The 23,361-nt window shown below is 44.6% G+C and overlaps 1 protein-coding gene across 6 annotated transcripts in view; it reads right to left on the reverse strand.

The window, feature by feature from the left end:
- Positions 1-12,653: 12,653 nt before the first annotated feature.
- usp54a (ubiquitin specific peptidase 54a) overlaps positions 12,654-23,361 on the reverse strand; it is a 107,533-nt gene continuing 96,825 nt past the window's right edge. For 4 of the 6 annotated variants that reach the window (XM_042323527.1, XM_042323524.1, XM_042323526.1 and 1 more), the window contains 6 exons: positions 23,085-23,292; positions 21,340-22,268; positions 21,100-21,221; positions 18,662-18,793; positions 16,321-16,549; positions 12,654-15,694 (listed from right to left, as the gene is read on the reverse strand). In XM_042323527.1, the coding sequence (XP_042179461.1) occupies positions 15,057-15,694; positions 16,321-16,549; positions 18,662-18,793; positions 21,100-21,221; positions 21,340-22,268; positions 23,085-23,292 (2,258 nt within the window). In that variant the 3' untranslated portion in view covers positions 12,654-15,056. Of the gene's footprint in view, positions 15,695-16,320; positions 16,550-18,661; positions 18,794-21,099; positions 21,222-21,339; positions 22,269-23,084; positions 23,293-23,361 lie in introns of those variants that run through there. The other 2 variants (XM_042323528.1, XM_042323529.1) reach the window with 2 other exon arrangements.

Raw genomic sequence — 23,361 nt, forward strand, 5'->3', positions numbered from 1 at the left:
GTCACAGCTCTACATGAATCAAATCAGATTTTATTTGTCACATGAGCCAAATACAATTGGTGTTACCGTGAAATGCGTGCTTACGAGGCCTTCCCAATGATGCAGCAATTCAAAATAATAATACAAATAAAACAACAAGAGGAAAAAAATCAAATACAGTAGAATGGAGCAACAGTGCATTCGGAAAGTATTCAGACCCCTTGACGTGTTCCACATTTTTGTTATGTAACAGTATTATAAAAAATCTAAAAATCCCTCATCAAACTACACACAATACCCTATAATGACAAAGTAATTTTTTTTGCAAATGTATTAAAAATGAACAACTGAAATATCACATTTCCATAAGTATTCAGACCCTTTACACAGTACTTTGTTAAAGCACCTTTGGCAGTGATTACAAAAAAATCTAACTTGAGCGTGCATTACTAATCAACCTTTTGCAGCAATTACAGCTGCAAGACTCTTGGGGTTTGTCTCTATAAGCTAGCCACTGGGATTTTATCCCATTCTTCAAGGCAAAACTGCTCCAGCTCCTTCAAGTTGGATGGGTTCCGCTGGTGTACAGCAATTTTTAAGTCATTCCACAGATTCTCAATTGGATTGAGGTCTGGGCTTTGACTAGGCCGTTCCAAGGCATTTAAATGTTTCCCCTTAAACCATTCGAGTGGTGCTTTAGCAGTATGCTTAGGGTCATTGTCCTGTTGGAAGGTGAACCTCCGTCCCAGTCTCAAACCTCTGGAAGACTGAAATAGGTTTCCCTCAAGAATTTCCCTGTATTTAGCGCCATCAATCATTCCTTCAATTCTGACCAGTTTCCCAGTCCCTGCCTATGAAAAACATCCCCACAGCAAGATGCTGCCACCACCATTCTTCACTGTGGAGATGTGGTTCTCGGGGTGATGAGAGGTGTTGGGTTTGCACCAGACATAGCATTTTCCTTGATGGACAACAAGCAACATTTTAGTCTCATATGTTTGGGGAGTCTCCCACATGCCATTTGGCGAAAACCAAACGTGCTTGTTTAATTTTTTCTTTAAGCAATGGCTTTTAACTGGCCACTCTTCCCTAAAGCTCAGCTCTGTGGAGTGTACGGCTTAAGGTGGTCCTATGGACAGATATTCCAATCTCCGCTGTGGAGCTTTGCAGCTCCTTCAGGGTTATCTTTGGTCTCTTTATTGCCTCTCTGATTAATGCCCTCCTTGCCTGGTCCGTGAGTTTTGAAATAGAGATTAGACCAGTGAAAATCTGTCCTTTGGTCTGATGAGTCCAAATGTGAGATTTTTGGTTCCAATCGCTGTGTCTTTATGAGACACAGAGTAGGTGAACGGATGATCTCCGCATGTGGGGTTCTCACCATGAAGCATAGATGAGGAGGTGTGATGTTCTGGGGGTGCTTTGCTGGTGACACTGTCAGTGATTTATTTAGACTTCAAGGCACACTTAACCTACATGGCTACCACCGGCATGCCTACCACCGTGCACTCACCTGTCATATCCCACAGGGGAGTTGTAGTCTTTGTTGTAGGTGGCCTGGACTTTGTCAAGCTGCCTTTTCAGAGGCATGGAGTTAAAACTTCTTCAGGATTGGTGGGTCCCCTGCGGGACATTGAGCTAATGTAGGCTAATGCGATTAGCATGAGGTTGAAAGTAACAAGAAAATTTCCTAGGACATAGACATATCTCATATTGGCAGAAAGCTTAAATTCTGTCCAATTTACAGTAGCTATTACAGTGAAATAATAGCATGCTATTGTTTTAGGAGAGTGCACAGTTTTGAACATGAAAAGTTATTAATTAACAAATTAGGCACTTTTGGGCGGTATTGATACAATTTGTTTTACAGAAATTCAATGGTTCATTGGATCGGTCTAAAACTCTGCACATACACAGCTGCCACCTGGGCTGGAATAATACATTATAGCCTTTTTCTTGCATTTCAAAGATGATGGTACAAAAGAAATACAAAAAACTGTAGATTTCTTTCTTTGTATTGTCTTTTACCAGATCTATTGTGTTATATTCTGCTACGTTCCTTTCACATTTCCACAAACTTCAAAGTCTTTCAAATGGCACCAAGAATATGCATATCCTTGCTTCAGGGCCTAATGTCATGTTCTGACTTTAGTTCTGTTGTTATGTCTTTGTTTAGTATGGTCAGGGCGTGAGTTGGGTGGGTTGCCTATGTTCCTTTTTCTATGATTTGGGATTTCTGTGTTTGGCCTGGTATGGTTCTCAATCAGAGGCAGCTGTCAATCGTTGTCCCTGATTGAGAACCATATTTAGGTAGCCTGGTTTCACTTTTGAGTTGTGGGTGATTATTGTCCGTGTTAGTGTTTGTGCCACACAGGACTGTTTAGTTTTTTTTTCATTTTGTTATTTTGTATTTTGTAGTGTTCAGTTTTACATATGTGTCCAAAATGGACACTTACCACGCTGCAAATTGGTCCGATCTCTCTTACTCCTCGTCAGAAGAAGAGGACGAGCGTTACACCTAAGCTACAAGCAGTTAGATTTGGGTATGTCATTTTAGGCAAAAAATGGGGGAAAAAGCGGTGGATCCTTAAGAGGTTTTAATGCTGGCTGCCATCATCCATCTGCCGTAGCTCCTCACGTACACTTTCATATCTGACATGTCTGTAAAGTACACCTGCACAGGGAGATCGCAATGGCATCCAGATCGTTAGCCAGCAGTCTTTCAAAAAATACATGACATACCTGACATGTGTTGAGTTTAGGAATGCACCGATATTACATTTTTGGCCGATACCGATATCCAATATTTTCCTTGCCCCAAAAAAACGATACCGATAATCATAATTTACAATTTTAGCGGCCTTTTAAGCATTCTAGTACAGTTAAATAGTTGAAACACACACACACACACACACACACACACACTGACCAAAAATTTATTTTGTTGGCATTTACGTATGTCCCCATTACCAGTAAAACATAATCAAAACCAATTTCTTTCACTTAATGTGCTGTTTTGTTGTTCATTTGTTCAGTCGTTTCATTCTCAACCAGGATTTCATCATACATGTCAAGCAGTGAAGTTTCAGCTCTGTCTGCTCGTGGCCTCTTCTGTCGTGGGTCCGCTTCCTCGTTGCGCACTGTCACTGTGTCGGTTTCCATCTTGTCCAGCTGAGTCTGTTACATTTCACGTAAACCCTGTTTCTTGTCTGCATCGAAGTAGCGGTCCTTGTACCTAGCTTTGAGCATGGTGGCGACACAGTAAAGAGGCTCAGAGAGAATGCCACCGAATCGCTTGTTCACAGCCTGTGTCAGCAGTTTTGTTGAGAAGGCGTTTCAATGCCATGACAGAGGGTATCATTTCTGCTGCAGGCGCAGTTGATGAGCTTATTTCTCCAGCCAGTTGTTCATGTTTCCAAGTTTCAAACATGTTCCCAAATGCCATTTTAATGGCAGCAGCGGTATGAGAACCAGCACATTCTTGAGTATGCAATACGACTTTCCACAGTACTAAATCCTGGACAACCCACTGTGCTGTCAGACTCAGCATGCTTATGGGGCTGACATCGCTGGTCCAAACTTCAGTCGTGAAGCTAATAGCAGTGACGCTAATAGCAATACTGTGTAACTCCAGTAGGGCAACATCTGAAAAATAGCGCCTACTTGGTAGCATGTACCGGTGCTCGACCAGTCGGAAAAAGCCAACATCGACAGAGAACGGTTGACTGTCAAGGGCAATGAATTCCATTATCTTGGCGTTACTGGATTTAGCTTTAGAGTTGTCTCTCTGAAATGTTCTTACTCTTTCAAATGACTGCTCGACTTGTTGACTGCTCAACCAACACAGCAGACATTGTGGGCTAAGTTAGGAATGCTGTGTTGCACGTGTAGCGCATCATTTTGCGTGGTGTCATTATGTCATGTACCTACGTTATATAGGTATGCACGTCAACTTTGATATTGGTTTTGCACACGGGCATTAAATTAGACATCGGACCGATGCCGTTGTTGGCATTTATAGCTAATTTCGACCAATTCCGATATGCTTACCGATATATTGTGCGTCCCTAGTTGAAAAAGTCTTTGTGTTATTTAAAATACTTAAGCTGCGCTCGAATGAGCTTGTCTTGCATAATGGCAACAATGGAATAGTCCCAAAAGTGCAAACCGCACCCATCTGGCACTCTAGAAAATCTGAATCAAAGTATTTTAAAGATAGACTACATGAACCCAGGTCTGATAGACAATCATATTCTATACATGCTCGGAATGACTGCATTTGGTGACACAGAGTAAACATGCAATGACAATGACCATGTAAGAGTTGTCTATACAGAGTGTACAGATCTGAGGCATCCAGGTTAAAATCAGTTATATAGAGTGTTAGGCCAATCCCAAATGGACCCCTTGACCCTACACCCTATGCACTTGTCAGGTTGACACGTTTTTTGACAGTCAGCAATATGGTAATAGCTCCACCTTACCCTCTGATAGACTACGTGGAAGTTCACCATATTGCTTAAACCAATCAAATCCTCTCAGATCTCCACAAGTGCATAGGGCATAGGGTGTAGGGGTCTATTGGGCCTTACCTTGTCATCAGTGGGTTGTGGAGGAGTCATGTGATGGGCAGATGGCATGACAAAGCTGAGGGTGTAGACAAATGACCGTGAAATCCTCTTCATCTCCTCGACAATCACTGGGACTGTCATGTCAATGTTGATGCCTATCGGAAAAATGTATGGGTAAACACATCTTGCCAGGTAGACACACAAGCATGGAAACAGACTCATGCATATGCATGCACACACACACACACAAATAGATGTACACACACAAATGATGTAGGTTTGGGTTAGGACGGTGCAAAAGTGAAACATCCCTGCATAACTGATCTACAACTCAACACGATACCCCAATGTGGTGAAACAATTGACATTGTGGGTGCGGGGGAAGGGGCAGTCCATGGGTGGAGGGTGTGGGGGAAGGGGCAGTCCATGGGTGGAGGGTGTGGGGGAAGGGGCAGTCCATGGGTGGAGAGTGTGGGGGAAGGGGCAGTCAATGGGTGGAGGGTGTGGGGGAAGGGGCAGTCCATGGGTGGAGGGGTGGGGGAAGGGGCAGTCCATGGGTGGAGGGTGTGGGGGAAGGGGCAGTCCATGGGTGGAGTGTGGGGGAAGGGGCAGTCCATGGGTGGAGGGTGTGGGGGAAGGGGCAGTCCATGGGTGGAGGGTGTGGGGGAAGGGGCAGTCAATGGGTGGAGGGTGCGGGGGAAGGGGCAGTCCAGGGGGAGGGTGTGGGGGAAGGTGCAGTCCATGGGTGGAGGGTGTGGGGGAAGGTTGGTAGCTGGGTAGGGGAAGCTTGGTAGCTGGGTAGGGGGAAGCTTGGTAGCTGGGTAGGGGAAGCTTGGTAGCTGGGTAGGGGGAAGCTTGGTAGCTGGGTAGGGGGAAGCTTGGTAGCTGGGTAGAAGGAAGCTTGGTAGCTGGGTAGGAGGAAGCTTGGTAGCTGGGTAGGGGGAAGCTTGGTAGCTGGGTAGGAGGAAGCTTGGTAGCTGGGTAGGAGGAAGCTCCTGTTTTTACGCATGCCGGCACGTATATTTTTTTCTTCTCACAATTGTATGGAACGTTATGATCAAGTTTTATTGTGATGAAAATGCTATTGTATTGTCTCTGCAACCCTGACCTAAAACTAAACGTGTAAAAGAAAAAAAGGTGGAGAAACAAACTCCTGACGTATTTTTAGCTGCTATGCACCATTCATTTGTGCTTTACAATCGACTCCCCTCATAATCATCATTCTTGCAAACCAGATCACAGAGCAGACATTCCTTTGTCTCGGTACAGAAGCTAGACTCAGAGGAGTTCCTATACAGGGGTCAGTGGGAAACAAATCAATAAGGAACAATAGCATTTGATTTCACACGGCCAGCGTTGATTCAATATGTAAACAGCGTATGATTTCTGAGTTGTGTGGTTATGATGTGAGAGGAAATAGCAGAAGTGTACCTTCCTTAGCCAACTCTAGCGTCAGCAGTCAAGATGAGCAGCAAGCCAACCGACCCAGCAAGATAAACCCTGAAGTACACACAAATAGTCAGTGTCATCACATTAAAAACCTAAAGTGCACACCACTCTTGCAATAAATTGTAATACTTTAAAAGACAGTTTGTAAACAATGTTATTGCACATGTGCATTTCTATAAAAATCTCTCTTCTTTTAAATACTTAACACATCACAAAACAAGCAAACCTTATCAAAGCAACTATCATTTCTACTTACATTATGCTGAATGTGTGTAATTTATACCAGCTCACTCCAGATGCATCCACTCTGAGAGAAACGCTTGCAGAGAAACTATTTATACTAAATACAGATTATGAAAGAACAAGTTGATCACTCCCCAAAACTTGTAAGACACCCACTTCCCCCGTAAAATAGCACAGGGGCCTCAACTTTAATGATATACTTCAGGGGCCTCAACTTTAATGATATACTTCAGGGGCCTCAACTTTAATGATATACTTCAGTGGCCTCAACCCAGGGGCCTCAACTTCAATGATATACTTCAGGGGCCTCAACTTTAATGATATACTTCAGGGGCCTCAACTTCAATGATATACTTCAGGGGCCTCAACTTTAATGATATACTTCAGGGGCCTCAACTTTAATGATATACTTCAGGGGCCTCAACTTCAATGATATACTTCAGGGGCCTCAACTTTAATGATATACTTCAGGGGCCTCAACTTTAATGATATACTTCAGGGGCCTCAACTTTAATGATATACTTCAGTGGCCTCAACAAATATGTGCAATGGACTTAACCTGCGGAAGAGAAGAAAAGGTGGTTTATAAATGAGTGTGTGCCAAGTTAGATAATGTGAGATGATCCGTGTTGATGTTTCCTTGCAAAACTGGTATAAGCTTGTTGTGAACGAGGCGGTGACCTAGATTTATCACATGCAGTAGGCTCTTATATATTTCTGTTTTGCAATTGAAGCCTTTGCTGTTTCGCAATAGGAGCCTGGCTGTCACATTTAGAGGAAATAAATAACTTGGATGGAGTTTATTTACTGAGCACAGTGGCACACCTGCTCCTCCTCCCTGGCGCTCGGGGGCGCCAGGCTACCTGTCATCATACACACCTGTTACCAACATTACGCACAGCTACGCTCATTGGACTCACCTGCACTCACCTGGACTCCTTCACTTTGTTGATTACCTCCTGTATATCTGTCTGTTCCTTGGTTGTGTTCCCTGTGTCCGCATTGTTCCGTATTGTGTTTGTTATGTGTTCCTGTCCAGACGCTGTTCCTGTTCCATTTCATGTCAGTCAGCTAATAAACCTTCACTCCCTGTACCTGCTTCTCATCTCCTACGTCGCACTCGTAACGACAGGTAACACACAGTTGGGCCAAAATCACAAGTCGGCAATGGAGTCTCAGTGTCCTCCTACAGATGACCCTGGCATTTGTCTTCCCTGCTATTCCTCTACTTAATCAGTTTTCTTTATTCATTGTCTTGTCCAACCATCATCATCACTTCCTTTTCTACATTTTGTTATGTGTCATTAAGTGTCAATGAGGGTTCAATTGGTTAAATCCAACTTTATTATGATATTATTATGCCATTATAATATAAAGTGAAGCACAGATATGAATTAGGAAATGTTTGCCCAATGTATATCAAACCATATCCCCCACCTAAAACAGAACTTGTATGACCCTAAGAGTTCAGCTTTCACCCGCACAAGGAGAGCAGCCTAGAAACCAGATCTCTGGGGTGTCTCTCAATGACGGCCTAAATCGGGCAACGCTGGGCCAATTGTGCGCCACCCCTACGGGACTCCCAATCACAGCCGGATGTGATACAGCCTGGATTTGAACCAGGGACTGTAGTGACACCTCTAGCTCTGAGATACAGTGCCTTAGACCGCTGCGCCACTCATTAGCCCAATTAAATAAACAAAATAAATAAAAGCTTTCATGGCATGCACAATCAAATTCAGTTCAGTTCAAATTGGAGAGATGTCCATTTTGAGTCAACTCAGGCCAACTCTGCTTTCACAGTTAGAATAATGACAGGTCACGACCTTAATCAAACCTCTGACAACACATTTGATGTCTGCTGGTCACTACGGTCATCACTAATTAACACAGCCACAAAGCCAAAATTATGGCTAAACCCCACCCATTTCTACAATTTATTTTCTTAAAGGTTTTCTTTCTTTCTTTCTTTCTTTCTTAAAGGACAATAGAAAAAAAGGTGATTCTCAGAGTCACACACCTTGGTGGTGGACAAAGTACCCAATTCTCATACTTGAGTAAAAGGATAGATACCTTAATAGAAAGTTACTCAAGTAAAAGTGAAAGTCACCCAGTGAAAGTCTAAAAGTATTTGGTTGCAAATATACTTAAGTATCAAAAGTAAAAGTATAAATAATTTCTAATTCCTTATATTAAGCAAAGCAGTCTGCACCATTTTCTTGTTTTTTAAATGTAGCCAGGGTCACACTCTAACACTCAGACATCATTTACAAAATATGCATTTGTGTTTAGTGAGTCTGACAGATCAGAGGCAGTAGGGATGACCAGGTGTCCTCTTCTTCAGCATTTTACTGTCCTGCTAAGCATTTAACATGTAATGAGTAGTTTTGGGTATCAGGAAAAATGTAGTGGGTAAAAAGTACAATATTTTCTTTAGAAATGTAGTGTAAAAGTAAAAGTAGTCAAAAATATAAATAGTAAAGTAAAGTACAGATACCCCCAAAAAATACTTAAGTAGTACTTTTTACTGAAGTACTTTACACCACTGTTGATGCGCTCCTCCCACCAAGTTATATCACACTTGTCAAGTCATGATTTTGAATCATCTTTCCTTATAAATACTCAGGTAACACTTTGTTTTAATTTAAAGGGATCCACACAAAAAATATATTTTGGTATTTAGTCCACTGCTACACCAAGACGAAAAATCTTACCGGCCACATCATCACATACATTTAGTTTCTTTTGAAATATTCTGCCCTGGAAATGTTCTCTTCAATGTTATTTTCTGACAAAGTCATTTCAATTTATTGAAGGTAGCCTATTATTCATGAAGACGTTTTTCAAAACTCAAAGGTTGGGATTCAATTTCTGTGTTACGACGATGGGGAGGTTCATTACGTTAGATTGACTGCAGTTTTTCAGAAAAGGATCGGATAGGATCATACTGATCCAGATACCACAATATCAAGATCACAGAATATGTATTTTCAATGCTTTGAATAGGCCTATCCTTGCCATCTACTGGACTGGTCATGTTACTAATTCTACACTGTCAATGAAACAGAGATGAGTAAACTACATGAATAAAGGTAACTAAAATAAAATAAAATAATAGAGCCTGCTAATCACTTGTAAGAAAGTAGATATATTTGACACTTCTCAATATAACAATTGACTACATATTGTACCTAAACAGCAGTCAATTTAACGTAATCTATTGCAAAACAGGGGATTACAGAATCCGGATCATTCTTATCCAGTTTAAACCTTTAAAAAAACTTGGCCCTGAAGGGGAGTTGATTTCAGGAGATTCCTTCATGCCATGGCTTTCCTGCTCAGTCTTATTCTGGGCTTTTGCATTTCTGTAATGTTATCTCAATTATAAAATGGTCTTTACAAGTCATATCGGACGACCAAATCTGAAACCTAATACGAATTATCACATTCAAAGTTTTGGAATAACCAATGTTACGATTTCCGCTCAGAAAGTTTAGAAAAAACTGGGTGCAGAGGATTTGAGACCCACAGGCGGTCTTCTGGTTGAGATTGCAGCATCTCCAGGTTGACATGAAGGGGCACTGCAGTCTGTATAGAAGGACACACACCTAAAGCCTCCAGGTTGCATCCATGCACCCATTTCAGTCAGTTCATTGTTATTTCATTGTTCATATCACACATGGGGACACAGTCATTACTTTGCATGACACACTGACGGCCTGTCAGATGTAACGAAATGAAGAATGGGAGGGTGAGAAGTGTTTAGCATGCAGAGTTAATGCAACCTGATTCCATTATTGAAGCCCAGTGGAGATGCTCTCCTTCTATAACAGGCATTAGGCAAGTCCTCTGGCCTCACTGACCCGCATGCATAATATTTACAGTATGATACCATGTGATCTGGCTAGGTGAAAGTCTGGGCTCTAGTTATTATAGTTGTATGATAAGCATTGGCCCTGATAATGGAGGCTATTCACTTTCATTTGGAGGGCTGTTTTCTGTGTCTAAGACACCCACTTAATTTGTTTTAGATGTTTTCTGTGTCTGTGTTTCACCATACAGAACTGTTTCGATGTTCATTGTTTCACTTTGGTTATTTTGTATTCAGTGTTCTGTTATATTTCATTAAAATGGACACTTACCACGCTGCGTTTTGGTCCGATCTTTCATACTCCTCATCAGATGAAGAAGATGTTACAATAATGATGACAACCCTTCACTAAAACTGACTTAGAGTATCACAGAATACAACCACATAATTAGCCATATGTGGTTCGGTCTGTATCTACACCCTTGGGAAAAAAAGGGTTCTTCGCCTGTCCCATAGGAGAACACTTTTTGGTTCCAGATAGAACTCTTTTTGGGTTCCATGTAGAACCCTCTGTATAATTATTTTTTTACATGGAAACCAAAAGGGTTCTTTCTACCTGGAACCAAAAAGGGTTCTTTCTACCTGGAACCAAAAAGGGTTCTTTCTACCTGGAACCAAAAAGGGTTCTTCAAAGGGTTCTACTATGGGGACTGCTGAAGAAGTGTTTTTCTTTTCTTTTAGGGGTGGATCAGCTTAATATTGTGGATAGATTGTTGCTTCCATCAATGTAATTTGCTGCATCATTTCCAATCCCCCATATATTTTGTTGGGTAAATATATATATACATACTTACATACACGTACATACCCATATATATATATGCATACATAAACATTCATATATATAAATACATACACATACCTATACATATATACATACTTTTTTTAGAATATACCTTTATTATTCCCCACAAACCCTCCCACCCCTCCCCCAATTGGAGTAAACTAATAATCAATAACACTTAGGCTTCTACCTTCAGTTTATACACATTTTAAAGACACAATCTATTGTACAATAGTTATATTCTGTTTGTTTTTAGTCCTTCCTCTATTTCTGATGTCCATCCAGTTAGATTTCTATTTGTAACTGTGCTATTTCACAACATTTCTGAACCGTTTTAGGTTTTAGATAGCTCTTTTTTTAGGCACACTATGGTTTTGCCTCTGAGCAGAGGTAATATACTGGACACACTCTATGGGTCACTAACAGAATTAGCACAACAGAATATCTCATCAGAGTGTCTACAAAGAGATCATCTTAACTGGCCTAAACAGGAAAATCCCTGTATATTACCCACTGGAGCAGAGAAGGGCAGTCCTGACAGCTGTGTGCACTATGCAGACATGTGTTCCAGCTCAGCTCTAACATGCCTGGTTCCACATAACTTTGATCTACATTCAAGAGCATGAGCTTATTCAGGACGGACGGAGGACGCAAGGTTACAAAGCGTTTATATAGAAATATGCTGTGTGGATTACCCTTTGGAGAAAAGGTAATGGTGTCACCTCATTTCTATCTGGAATGTTCTGAACTTTTCATCCTTCTGAGCACAGCCCATGAATGGCTGATTCGTTAAATCAGGTTTAGAGCTAAGCTGGAATGAAATCCTGCAAACCCAATGAAGTGGAAACAGCTACTCCAGCTGTGACCGTGACCATACTGTAGACTGCAGTGTATAGTATAAACTGTCCTCACCCAACAGGGTTAGTTTCAGCGGGAGGATATAAACAGCATTAAGTTATATTTTCATAGTCCTCCCTCCCTCTGCGCCTCCCGGGGTGTATTATATTCTGTGTGCTTCATTCAAGGCCCTGCAGTCTGAAGGCTGGCTGAGAAAGAGCTGCACATGGAGATTAAAAGTTTCTCTCCCTGACAGATACACACACAAAGGCATTCTCATGTGCAAACACTGGTATTCACACACCGCCATTTGAGGTTAAAAGTCAGCAAGCACTAAGTTAACTGTTCTTTCTTTTGACATTTGTCCAAATTCTCAAGTTGGGGCGCTTTGTTTTTACTAAAGGAGGGAGCAGGACGTTGTTGTAGTCATTCTCAGCCTTACTGGCCACAAGCAGAAGTGTCATATAATCTTTACACGGACTAAGGTCAGTGAGTGACTAACCTATAGAGCACGGTTACTATTTGAGAAGGCTCTGTCACACACATTTCCGGATGGATATTGTCATTTATCGTGTAGTAATGAAGCCCCACCTCGCAGCCCATGCAACCCCAAACTGTTCACACCCCTCTTGTTGGTGGAGTGAAAATTGTGGGGTTTTAAAGCTAATTTCCCGCAATTCTACATTTTTTTCTACACATTTCTGCTTGTCTTATGTGTGTTTATGTGATATGGGGTCGAAACCAGACGGTTCCAATACGGTCCGTATTGATCGTGGTCAGCCAGTTGAGTATGGGGGCTATAGAGCATCTTAAGAGTCAGGAGCTTTTCCTGATCACATGATCTGACATGGAAAAATGCTGGGCCCTAGTTGTAGCCTACAACATAGCATAGTATAGCATAGTCACACAGAAACAGACAATCTTCATACTCTGCTCCTGTTTGGAGCACTTTGTAACAACTTTATTGCAAAAATACAAGTTCCATCTGCTAGCACAGCATTTACAAACTAAGTCCAAAATGGAAATCTGTCAACCCTTCCTTTATATTACCAAGAAAACACACCCTCTTAACATTTAAGTTCCAAGGATATCATTATCTGTACACAAATTTACACTGTTCAGCTGTCGCAGTATCTGTTTATTAGCATGTTAAATAAAATAAAATGGACACCTGTCACCTGCTCTTCTACTGTCAATCCACGAGGGGGGAGTGTTGCATAATGTACACAAACTAAGGATTATTAATTCCTTTTCATCAAAATGACTCACTAAAGTGGCACTCTTTGGTTAAGTGTTTTACATCTGCAACAATCCAATTACATTTCTGTTTCAGAGACTGTTTTCCCCAAAGAAGGAGAACACCACTCGCACCCGGTGAATTGCACTGCAGTTGAGCATCCTAAATTCTTTATTTTACCATATGATTTTAGCAATTGTTTTATCTTAAGACACTCAACTTCCTTCATTAAGCTCCATTCTCTACATATTCCCTCGGTCATATCTACAGTGTAGAAAAATACCTGTACAAATATTCCAAAACAAAATCAGCAATATTGTAGAAAGCAACAAAACATCATTTAGTAATTTCCTCCATTTCAGATTGTAGATAACGTAAGTGTATTTTGTAAGGCTGTAGCTCGCTTTTCCTCCCAAGCCAAAAAAGCGACTTCACTGTAATTGGGGCTCTAATGATCCATAAGTTTACATCATCAGATCTAAAAATCTGCCTCAAAAACGAGACAAATTTGTCTTTTGTTGTATTCCAGAGCTACTGTATAAATCAGCGTCTTAGTAATATTTGGGTTGAGATTTCAATTAGGAACTAATTAGCCATCCCCGGTGTTGGCGCATCACGAAGACAAAACATCAAGAAAAAATGTAAATGGATCTAACGTTCAAGATTCAACAAGTACGATTTGCTGAAAGCCATTGAATTGACACAGCGTGTTCTCTGTAAAGTACACTGTCACTACATTCTCTCTACGAGTCTGAACCTCTCTACTTCCTTAGCCCTCCAGATCACCATCCTCTAAATATCCCAAGTCTTTAAAGTACAAAAATAGGTTAATAACATTGAGCACCTCCCGTAACAATGGGAGAAATGTCAAGATAAATAAAACAGCAACAGATAAAACTATCTCAACACTTCTGAAGTGAACTAAACTTGTTTTAACGCAGTTAGGTAAATTCACTGCACTAAGAAAATCTCATTATTACTTTATAACGTACTCTAAGCCGAGTGATTCCGGCGGTCATAGATCTGCTGAACAACCGTGCATAGCTACAGGGCCGTGGAAAGCCTCAAGAGAAAAGTCTAGGGTCCTTAGCCCTCTCTAACTGAGAGACACACACCCGTTCTACAAGAGGGCTCTAATCACCAGACAGTGCTAGCTAGTTGATACAATGCAAAGTACAGCAGGTCTATGGCAGAGTATATACAGGTTAGGCTGAAAGATTAGTTTGACAATCTAAACACTACTTACCCAGAGCACCCTAAAAATGATAAATACAGTAGTACAGTAAGTAAATAAATCTGAACGCTCAGAGGGTCTGTTTTAGTGTCAGTACACAATGAGGAGAGGAGAGAAGAAGGTGTTGTCTCTTGCTATCCAGACAGGGAAGGGTTGGTGTGAGGAAGCAGCCTTATGATGCATCCACTTCACTGTCTAATACCTGTTAAACAATAATTCATGACGGACAACAACAACAAACTCCCCACCCCGTTAACTCAACGTCCGTCTTCAGTCTTTGTCTGCAACAGGCTTCTTCAAAGCATGGGTTTTAATTGTGACCCCTGGGAACATCAGTGGAACCCCTAAACCTCCAGCTGTGTTGGTGCTGATGTGTCATTGGGGGAATGAGGGGTGTCCTAAACTCCAAGAAGCACAATGCCTCTCGCCATCCACCTCAGTGGACACTCAGTGCAAGCAAGGCTTTCACAACCCCACTTCTACCCAGCCTGGACTCACTTTCCAATGTTGTTGGCATCGCTCTGGATCACACCATCTTTAAACAACCTTAGATGAGGCTAAACATAAACTCTATAGAAATAGACTAGGTTAAGGACCAGATAGTGGTTGGCCTGTCTATTTAAAGAGGTTTGGGGTGGGGTTATACTTTAGACAGTAATTGATGGGAAGCGAAAGGGCCACAATCTGCTAGAACAACGTTCCCCAAGATTGCTGTTAGTCTCCCTAACACTCAGGACTAGAGTCCGACTTCTACAGCCCAACAGGGAACAGAGACAGAAAGGAGACAGAGAGAGAAAGAGGGGGTGTGTGTTGGGAGTGAACTGGGTCTGTTTGTAGGGTGACGGTAAGCTGGATCAGCTGGCAGGCCGGAAGCGGGCCATATAGGCCCCACAAGACTGGCAGTAGTGGCAGGAGGGCTCGGTGGGCAGCTGTTGGCACATGGAACAAAGTGGGGCACTACCGGGGCAATGGGACGAGGCCCTCATTCGAGGTTGGTCAGGCTTCTGGGTGGACTGATGGAGGGGGTGGGGGTCCCGCATGGGCATGGACGGTGGTACCATCCTGTAGTCGGGAGTCCTCCAGTCAACATCCGGAGGTACGTCCAGGCGGAGGGGTTGGGTGGAGGTCTCGTTGGACAGCTGGTGGTAGGCTGGGTGGTGCTGGGGAGGTAGGCGGGTGGGTAGGATTGCGTTGATCCTGCTGGGTTGAGGAGGCTGCCTGTAGCCGTTTATGGTGCCTCTAGGGGGCGCAGAACGGCGGGGGTGGGAGAGGGTGGCGTAACCCGTGTCTGGGTGGCTGTAGTACCCAGGGCCAGGGCCGGGGCTGGGTCCTTCCCTGGGCTGGGGGAGAGAGGAGGACCCAGATGGAGGTGCCCTGCGAGGTGCCCGCGGTAGTGTGCCGTAGCTCAGTGCAACACTGTGGTAGTTTTCACGGGAGAAAGCTTCACCCCCGTCAAACACAGCCAGAAACTGGTCTCCCTTCTGGTGATCTCCTGTGGGGGCAGATCATTGTTAGAACACAGCAGAGAACTAGTTATTCCAGTACAGGCACAGTGGGAAACACACTGTACAATCAAAGAGTTCTGTGAATTTGTTCCTGTCAAATTTTCATTCCAAAAGGGTCGTTTTGAGATATTTCTATTCATATTTTTTTTTCTGTTGAATAAAGTTATGTGAAAATGCATATTTTATAATCTAGACATACTCCATATATTAGAGAACACTATAGGTAGTATAATGACACCACGATGTTGTCTGTATCACGTACGATTAACAGATCATTATGTCTCACAGTAGACATGTATATGTCTAAAATGGGACTACAATGGCCACCTTCATCATGATTTTCTCAAAAATGGTTTGTGATACACATGTAAAGATTATGTCAAACATCCTTCCACCCAATGAAGTTTCAATGTGAGAATTGACTGAACAATCTGGGATACCCAGAAAGAGATTCTGCTCCCGCTGGCGTTGAATCTAAACCATGCAGTGTGACCAGACATACAGAGAAAACAAAAGGAACAACAGACAGTGAGAGTGTGACGTGATCCACTTCTGATAGGGCCAGGATGGTGCTGTGGTTTGATGACTGGAGGTGGAGGGGGCTGACGGTTACCTGAGCGTCCCAGATAGGGCCCCGAGGAGGGGGGCCGCGCTGCCTGCTGAGGGGGGTGCTGGGACAGTGCTGGGGGGCTGTAGTGGTGGTTGTTGTGGACGTATTGGTGTTGGGGTTCGGGTGGAGAGAGGTGGGTGGAGGAGGGAGGGAGGTGCAGGGAGGACGTGCTAGAGTGACGTGCGGTGACTCGGGGGTCCGCATGCTTTGGCATCCTGGTAACTGGGGGCTCCTTTTTATTATTATTAAAGAAAAAAGAACGAGGTTCAGTTTGAGAGAGACAGAGAGAGACAGAGAGAGAGAGAGAGAGAGAGAGAGAGAGAGAGAGAGAGAGAGAGAGAGGGAGGGAGAGAGAGAGAGAGAGAGAGAGGGAGGGAGAGGGAGAGAGAGAGAGAGAGGGAGGGAGAGGGAGAGGAGAGAGAGAGAGGAGAGGGAGGGAGAGGGAGAGAGAGAGAGAGGAGAGGGAGAGGGGAGAGAGAGAGGGAGGGAGAGGGGAGAGGGAGAGGGAGGGGAGGGAGAGGGAGAGGGAGAGGGAGAGGGAGAGGGAGAGAGAGGGAGGGAGAGGGAGAGACAGAGACAGAGACAGAGAGAGACAGAGAGAGAGAGAGAGAGAGAGAGAGAGGTCCACCACAAGGTGAGAATACCCAGCAGTTGAGAGGCAGAAAGGAGAGGAGAGGGAGGATGAGAGGAAGACAGATGAGTTAAAAAAACAGGTTGACAAGGAACGGCTGACCCACAAATGAAAACAAAACGAAAACAAGATGGTCAGGATTTTAATGGCAACACAAACCTCACCATCTATTCATATAATGCTACAGTACCATATATAGCGCTGGTCTTTGTTTTTCAACCAAAGAATGTAAGCTGAACACAAGGTTAAAAGCTTAATGGATTACCTGAATGATTTATGAATAATTTATAGATTCCGCCTCTGGCATTTTGCTGAGTGAAGATCACACCACTAGAGGCTGCAGCGCGACAGTTACATTATGTGAACACCAGATGGAGGTATGACAGTATGAAACAATCATATCCACTGGGAGGGAGGTGTGATGATGATAAGGTACGCTGATGGTACATGATGATGTAATGATGTGCTCGCCAAAGCTAACTCAGGCAGCTCTGAGTGGGAGTGACAGCTGTGGCATTCCCCAGTCAGGAACTGAGGCTTGCGTGTAAGGCTGCTTGTTTGCTTGTGTGTATAACGTATGTACAGTGTGTATGTTTGTTTGTGTGTGTGTGTGTGTGTGTGTGTGTGTGTGTGTGTGTGTGTGTGTGTGTGTGTGTGTGTGTGTCATATGCACAGTGTGTGTGTGTGTGTGTGTGTGTGTGTGTGTGTGTGTGTGTGTGTGTGTGTGTGTGTGTGTGTGTGTGTGTGTGTGTGTGTGTGTGTGTGTGTGAGTGTTAGGGCTGAGCGATGTGTTTTTTTAAAGTCATTTTGTTTTTTTATTTAGGTTAAAACACTTTTATTTTATTTTTTACATTAAATGTATTATGAAAATATGACCATGAAATTGTTTATGGAGATTTGCATTTGAAATTCCAAAGCCAAACATTTAAAACATTCCATTGTCTCTAACACAGAATAAAACAATGAATAAGAGCCCCATGATGGCAGTGACTGCCCATTACTGCTTACCACGAAGAACATTACTTAAATCAAATATATCAGTTGTGATTAGATTAGATGGTTGTCTGGCTGTCAGGCAGTAGCAGCCAGACAGCCATCTAACGTTATCTTTGTGCTCCCCAACTAGTCATACTATTTAGCTAGTTGGCTCGAAAAGGATAGCCGTGATCATTGGGTTGCCACAGCTGCCCAAGCTGAAGAGCTGTCTGACAAAATCACTCTTATAGTAGGTTTCAAGACTGCTCCAACTATCAATCGGGTAGAGCTACCTCGAGTCACAGTGTCTTTCCCTCTCGTCACTGTGTTGGTTTACGTTCCTCTCTGTGTGGGGCCGGGAAGACGAGGTGCAATGGATTCTGGTCATTGTAGTTAATTACCTCGTTTTCTGCACTGAACTAGGTTGAATATTTGCCTATTGAATCTTCAACTCCCTACGGCGTCCCACAGTTCATTCTTTATTTGATGTCTCTCGTGCTTGATATGATTTCTCTCCAGAGAAACGACGCATTCAGCTCACAAAAAAAAACTAAATTTGATTTATTTACATTACATTTTAGTCATTTAGCAGACACTCTTATCCAGAGTGACTTCAAGTAATTGAACCACCCTCTGTCAGTTATTTAATTTGAAAAAAAGAAGACATTTCAGTTAATCGCTTAACACTAGTGTGTGTGTGTGTGTGTTTGTGTGTGTGTGTGTGTGTGTGAGACTCACAAAGCTGCGGGAGGGGGCGAGGTGTTCAGGTCGTCCCCCTATGACTGTGCCACTCAGACTGCGGGCGATGCGACGGAGGTTCTCAGCACTGTAGTTCTCATCATCTGCGAGTGATCGCTCACATGACCCAGGCTATAGGGAAACAACAGACACATCGTGTCAAACGCCCTCTTGCACACACAAACACATGCCTGTACAGACACAGGGGCTGACACAAACACATGCCTGTACAGACACAGGGGCTGACACAAACACATGCCTGTACAGACACAGGGGCTGACACAAACACATGCCTGTACAGACACATGGGGCTGACACAAACACATGCCTGTACAGACACAGGGGCTGACACAAACACATGCCTGTACAGACACAGGGGCTGACACAAACACATGCCTGTACAGACACAGGGGCTGACACAAACACATGCCTGTACAGACACAGGGGCTGACACAAACACATGCCTGTACAGACACAGGGGCTGACACAAACACATGCCTGTACAGACACAGGGGCTGACACAAACACATGCCTGTACAGACACAGGGGCTGACACAAACACATGCCTGTACAGACACAGGGGCTGACACAAACACATGCCTGTACAGACACAGGGGCTGACACAAACACATGCCTGTACAGACACAGGGGCTGACACAAACACATGCCTGTACAGACACAGGGGGGCTGACACAAACACATGCCTGTACAGACACAGGGGCTGACACAAACACATGCCTGTACAGACACAGGGGCTGACACAAACACATGCCAGTCCAGCCACACACGTCACTCAGATACAGCCTTCGCACATCTGCACCAAATCACTACACGCAGCCTCAACACACATCGATACACACAGCCCTGAATCTCACAACCAGCCAACACACACACACACACACACACACACATATACAATGCCTTCGGAAAGTATTCAGACCCCTTGACTTTTTGAACATTTTGTTACCTTACAGCCTTATTCTAAAATGGACTAAAAAATAATCATCCTCAGCAATCTACACACACAAACTTTTTCAAAATAAAAAACAGAAATACATGATTTAGATAAGTACTCAGACCCTTTCCTTTGAGACTCAAAGTTGAGCTCAGGTGCATCCTGTTTCCATTGGTCATCCTTGAGATGTTTCTACAACTTGAATGGAGTCCACCTGTGGCAAATTCAATTGATTGGACATGATTTGGAAAGGCACACACCTGTCTATGTAAGGTCCCACAGTTGACAGTGTATGTCTGAGCAAAACCAAACCATGAGGTTGAAGGAATTGTCTGTAGAGCTCCGAGACAGGATTGTGTCGAGGCACAGATCTAGGGAGGGGTACGGAAAAACCTCTGCAGCATTCTTCAATAGAAGTTTGGAAGCACCAAGACACTTCCTAGAGCTGGCCGCCCTGCCAAACTGAGCAATCGGGTGAGAAGGGCCTTGGTCAGAGAGGTGACATAGAACCCAATAGTCACTCTGACAGAGCTCTAGAGTTCCTCTGTGGAGGTGGGAGAACCTTCCAGAAGGACAACCGTCTCTGCAGCACTCCACCAATCAGGCAGAAGCCACTCCTCATTAAAATACACATGACAGCCCACTTGGAGTTTGCCAAATGGCACCTAAAGACTCTCAGAACATGAGAAACAAGATTCTCTGGTCTGATGAAACCAAGGTTAAACTCTTTGGCCTGAATGCCAAGCGTCACATCTGGAGGAAACCTGGCACCATCACTACAGTGAAGCATAGTGGTGGCAGTATCATGCTGCGGGGATGTTTTTCAGTGGCAGAGACTGGGAGACTAGTCAGGATAGAGGGAAAGATGAACGGAGCAAAGTACAGAGAGATCCTTGATGAAAATCTTCTCCAGAGCGCTCAGGACCTGTCTGGGGTGAAGGTTCACCTTCCAACAGGACAGCGCAGGAGTGGCTTTGGGACAAGTCTCTGAATCTCCTTGAGTGGCCCAGCCAAAGCCCGGACTTGAACCTAATCGAACATCTCTGGAGACCTGAAAATAGCTGTGCAGCATCGTTCCCCATCCAACCTGACAGAGTTTGAGAGGATCTGCAGAGAAGAATGAGAGAAACTCCCAAAATAAAGGTGTGCCAAGCTTTTAGCATCATACCCAAAAAGACTCAAGGCTGTAATCGCTGCCAAAGGTGCTTCAACAAAGTACTGAGTAAAGGGTCTGAATACGTATGTAAATGTCATTTTTCCGTTTTTTGATTTTTTATAAATTAACAAAAAATCCTACAAACCTGTTTTTGCTTTGTTATTTCGGGGTATTGTGTGTAGATTGATGAGGGGAAAAAAATATTTAATACATTTTAGAATAAGGCTGTAATGTAACAAAATGTGGAAAAGTCAATGGGTCTGAATACTTTCAGAAGGCACCGTATGCACACAAACGTACACGCACACACAGCACGTGGATGCCGACCTTGGAGTGTTGTGTAGGGCTGCTGGTGTAGCCTGGCGTTCTGTAGGCATGTCTCTCTAACTCGGCTGTGGGAGTCTTGGAGCGGCCAGGTGCAGCCAGCCCAGACAATAGCTTCCTAGCCGCTGCAGATACAACACAGAGACACAGTATTAGGGGTGGACAGCTCTCGCCCACTTACTCTTTCTCAATCATTGTTTCTCAGTCCTCCCCCAGTGGTGACTGCTCAGTGAATATCCTTACGTTGCTTGTTCGTAGTGGGCTGGGGGCTGACTCCACGTGGGGCCCGGGGCAAGCTGGGGGCCTGTAGGCTCGCCTGGTACAGAGAGTCTAACTCTGACAGCTCCTTGCAGGGCGACCCCACCACAGGGTCAGGCTGGGAGTTGTAGAAGCGGGTCACGTTCTCTGCCCAGTGATCCACTGGCATGGCGGCACCTGACCTGTAGTCCCCAGACGCTGGGGAAGGGGTCCGCCCTGGTCGGCTGGGGGCGGGTGGAGGGTAGTGGGAGTCTGTGGGAGGGGTGTAGAAAGGGGAGTCGACAGCATCCGGCCGGCCCAGGCTCAAGCCGGACCAGTTCCGGGTGGGAAGGGGAGGAGGACCGAGCCTGGAGGTGTTGGAGGAGGTAGGGTTCTGATGGGCAGGGGGGGGCTGAGAGGGACCCAGGGAAGGCCGTCTGGGGCAGGCATTCTCCATGTTGGCGTGGCTGACTGGAGAGGGTGTCCTGGGGTGGGGGTGTGGGGTGGGCAGAGTCTGGGCTGCGGGGTTACTGTTCCCGTGTGGGGATGCAGCTGGCTTGTAGTTGGGCAGAGCTGGGGGCTGGTCATGGCCTCCCTCAATATGGCTCTCGTCCCAGCCGTCCACGCACAGGGCAGGCAGGGACATGGCAGCGTGCTTGAGGAGAGGTCTCACATGAGGGAGCACGCCTGACATATCCAGTCCTTCCCAGCGCCCCCTCGCCTCCGCCACGTACCCCCCTGTGGTTGACCCTGTGTGAGGGCTTGGGGGCATAGAGACAGGGGGGTGGCTCGAGGGCTCAGGGAGTGAGTTTGTACTGGAGGGGAGGGGCTTAACATGGAGAGGAGAAGGCATGCTTCTGGTGGCTTCCAGGACTGCTTGCGGTTGGTCCTCCTGGGCATCCATCAACAGTATTTTGATTGGGACAGACTGTTCACTAGGAAGGAGGAGGAAAGAGGCTCATGTTATGGGCTGGTTGGTGAATCACGGCCAGGCATCTCTCATATGTCTGAGCCCTGAAACAGAGGAGGGGTTTGTGTTGTAGGTCTAAAATGTGTGTGTGTGTGTGTGTGTGTGTGTGTGTGTGTGTGTGTGTGTGTGTGTGTGTGTGTGTGTGGACTGTGTGTGCGGGTATGTGAGTTTACTGTGCGTGTGAACGTGTGTCATGTTCCTGTAACAGATCTTTATGGGCTTTGGTACAGGCTAGCCCAGGGGACGGCTGGGTTGGCTCAGAACCGGACCCCTGGGAAAGGCACTCGTGTCTGTGGACCCCCTTGGCTCCTGGCCTCACAGCAACCCCCACAAGACTAAACACACACACAACCCTCCCTCCAAAAAACACAGCAGCGTTAGCTGCATTGTCACTGAATACGATGTGGCATTAGCAAATATTAGTACATCTTCAAACACAAGGGTCAAATTGTGTGTTAGGAAAAAAACAAGTTGGATTAATGGGTAGATGAAGGATAACATCAGCAAACTGATAAAACTCCAAATATATAAGCCTACTTTGAATAACCTAGGTTCAATGAAATGAAACAGCATTTCTCGCTTTGTATGCAAAATCAATGGTATTTTTCCTATACTACCTGCAAGGCATTTTGCATGTTAAAGAATAAACAAGGACTGTGCGATCCCTTGTTCCACTCCTTCCAGAGCCACATGAGGAACTCAGCCAGGAGTGTGGGCTGAACAGGGCAGGTGAGCTGGGGGACGGGAGTCACAGGACACAGACAGGAGACAGTGCTGGTACCTGGGGGGCTCCTGGGGACAGGGACAGGGCTGATCCTGCTCCTCTGTCTGCTCCTGATCCTGTTGATGAGGTCTGTCTTCCTGCTGCTGCTGTTGCATGCGCTGCTGCAGGCCCCGCGCTCTCCTCATGCACTTTTGCAGCCGGGCCTCAGCCACTGTCCTGCTATGGGTGTTAGCACCGCCCTCATGCATGGGAAGCCTGAGTTTAGCTACAGGGCGAAAAAAAAAAGGGAAGGAAAGCAGAAAAGAAAAAAAGAAAAATGCAGAAAATAAAGAGC

Source organism: Oncorhynchus tshawytscha, linkage group LG06 (genome assembly GCF_018296145.1).
Source record: "Oncorhynchus tshawytscha isolate Ot180627B linkage group LG06, Otsh_v2.0, whole genome shotgun sequence".
NCBI lineage: Eukaryota > Metazoa > Chordata > Actinopteri > Salmoniformes > Salmonidae > Oncorhynchus > Oncorhynchus tshawytscha.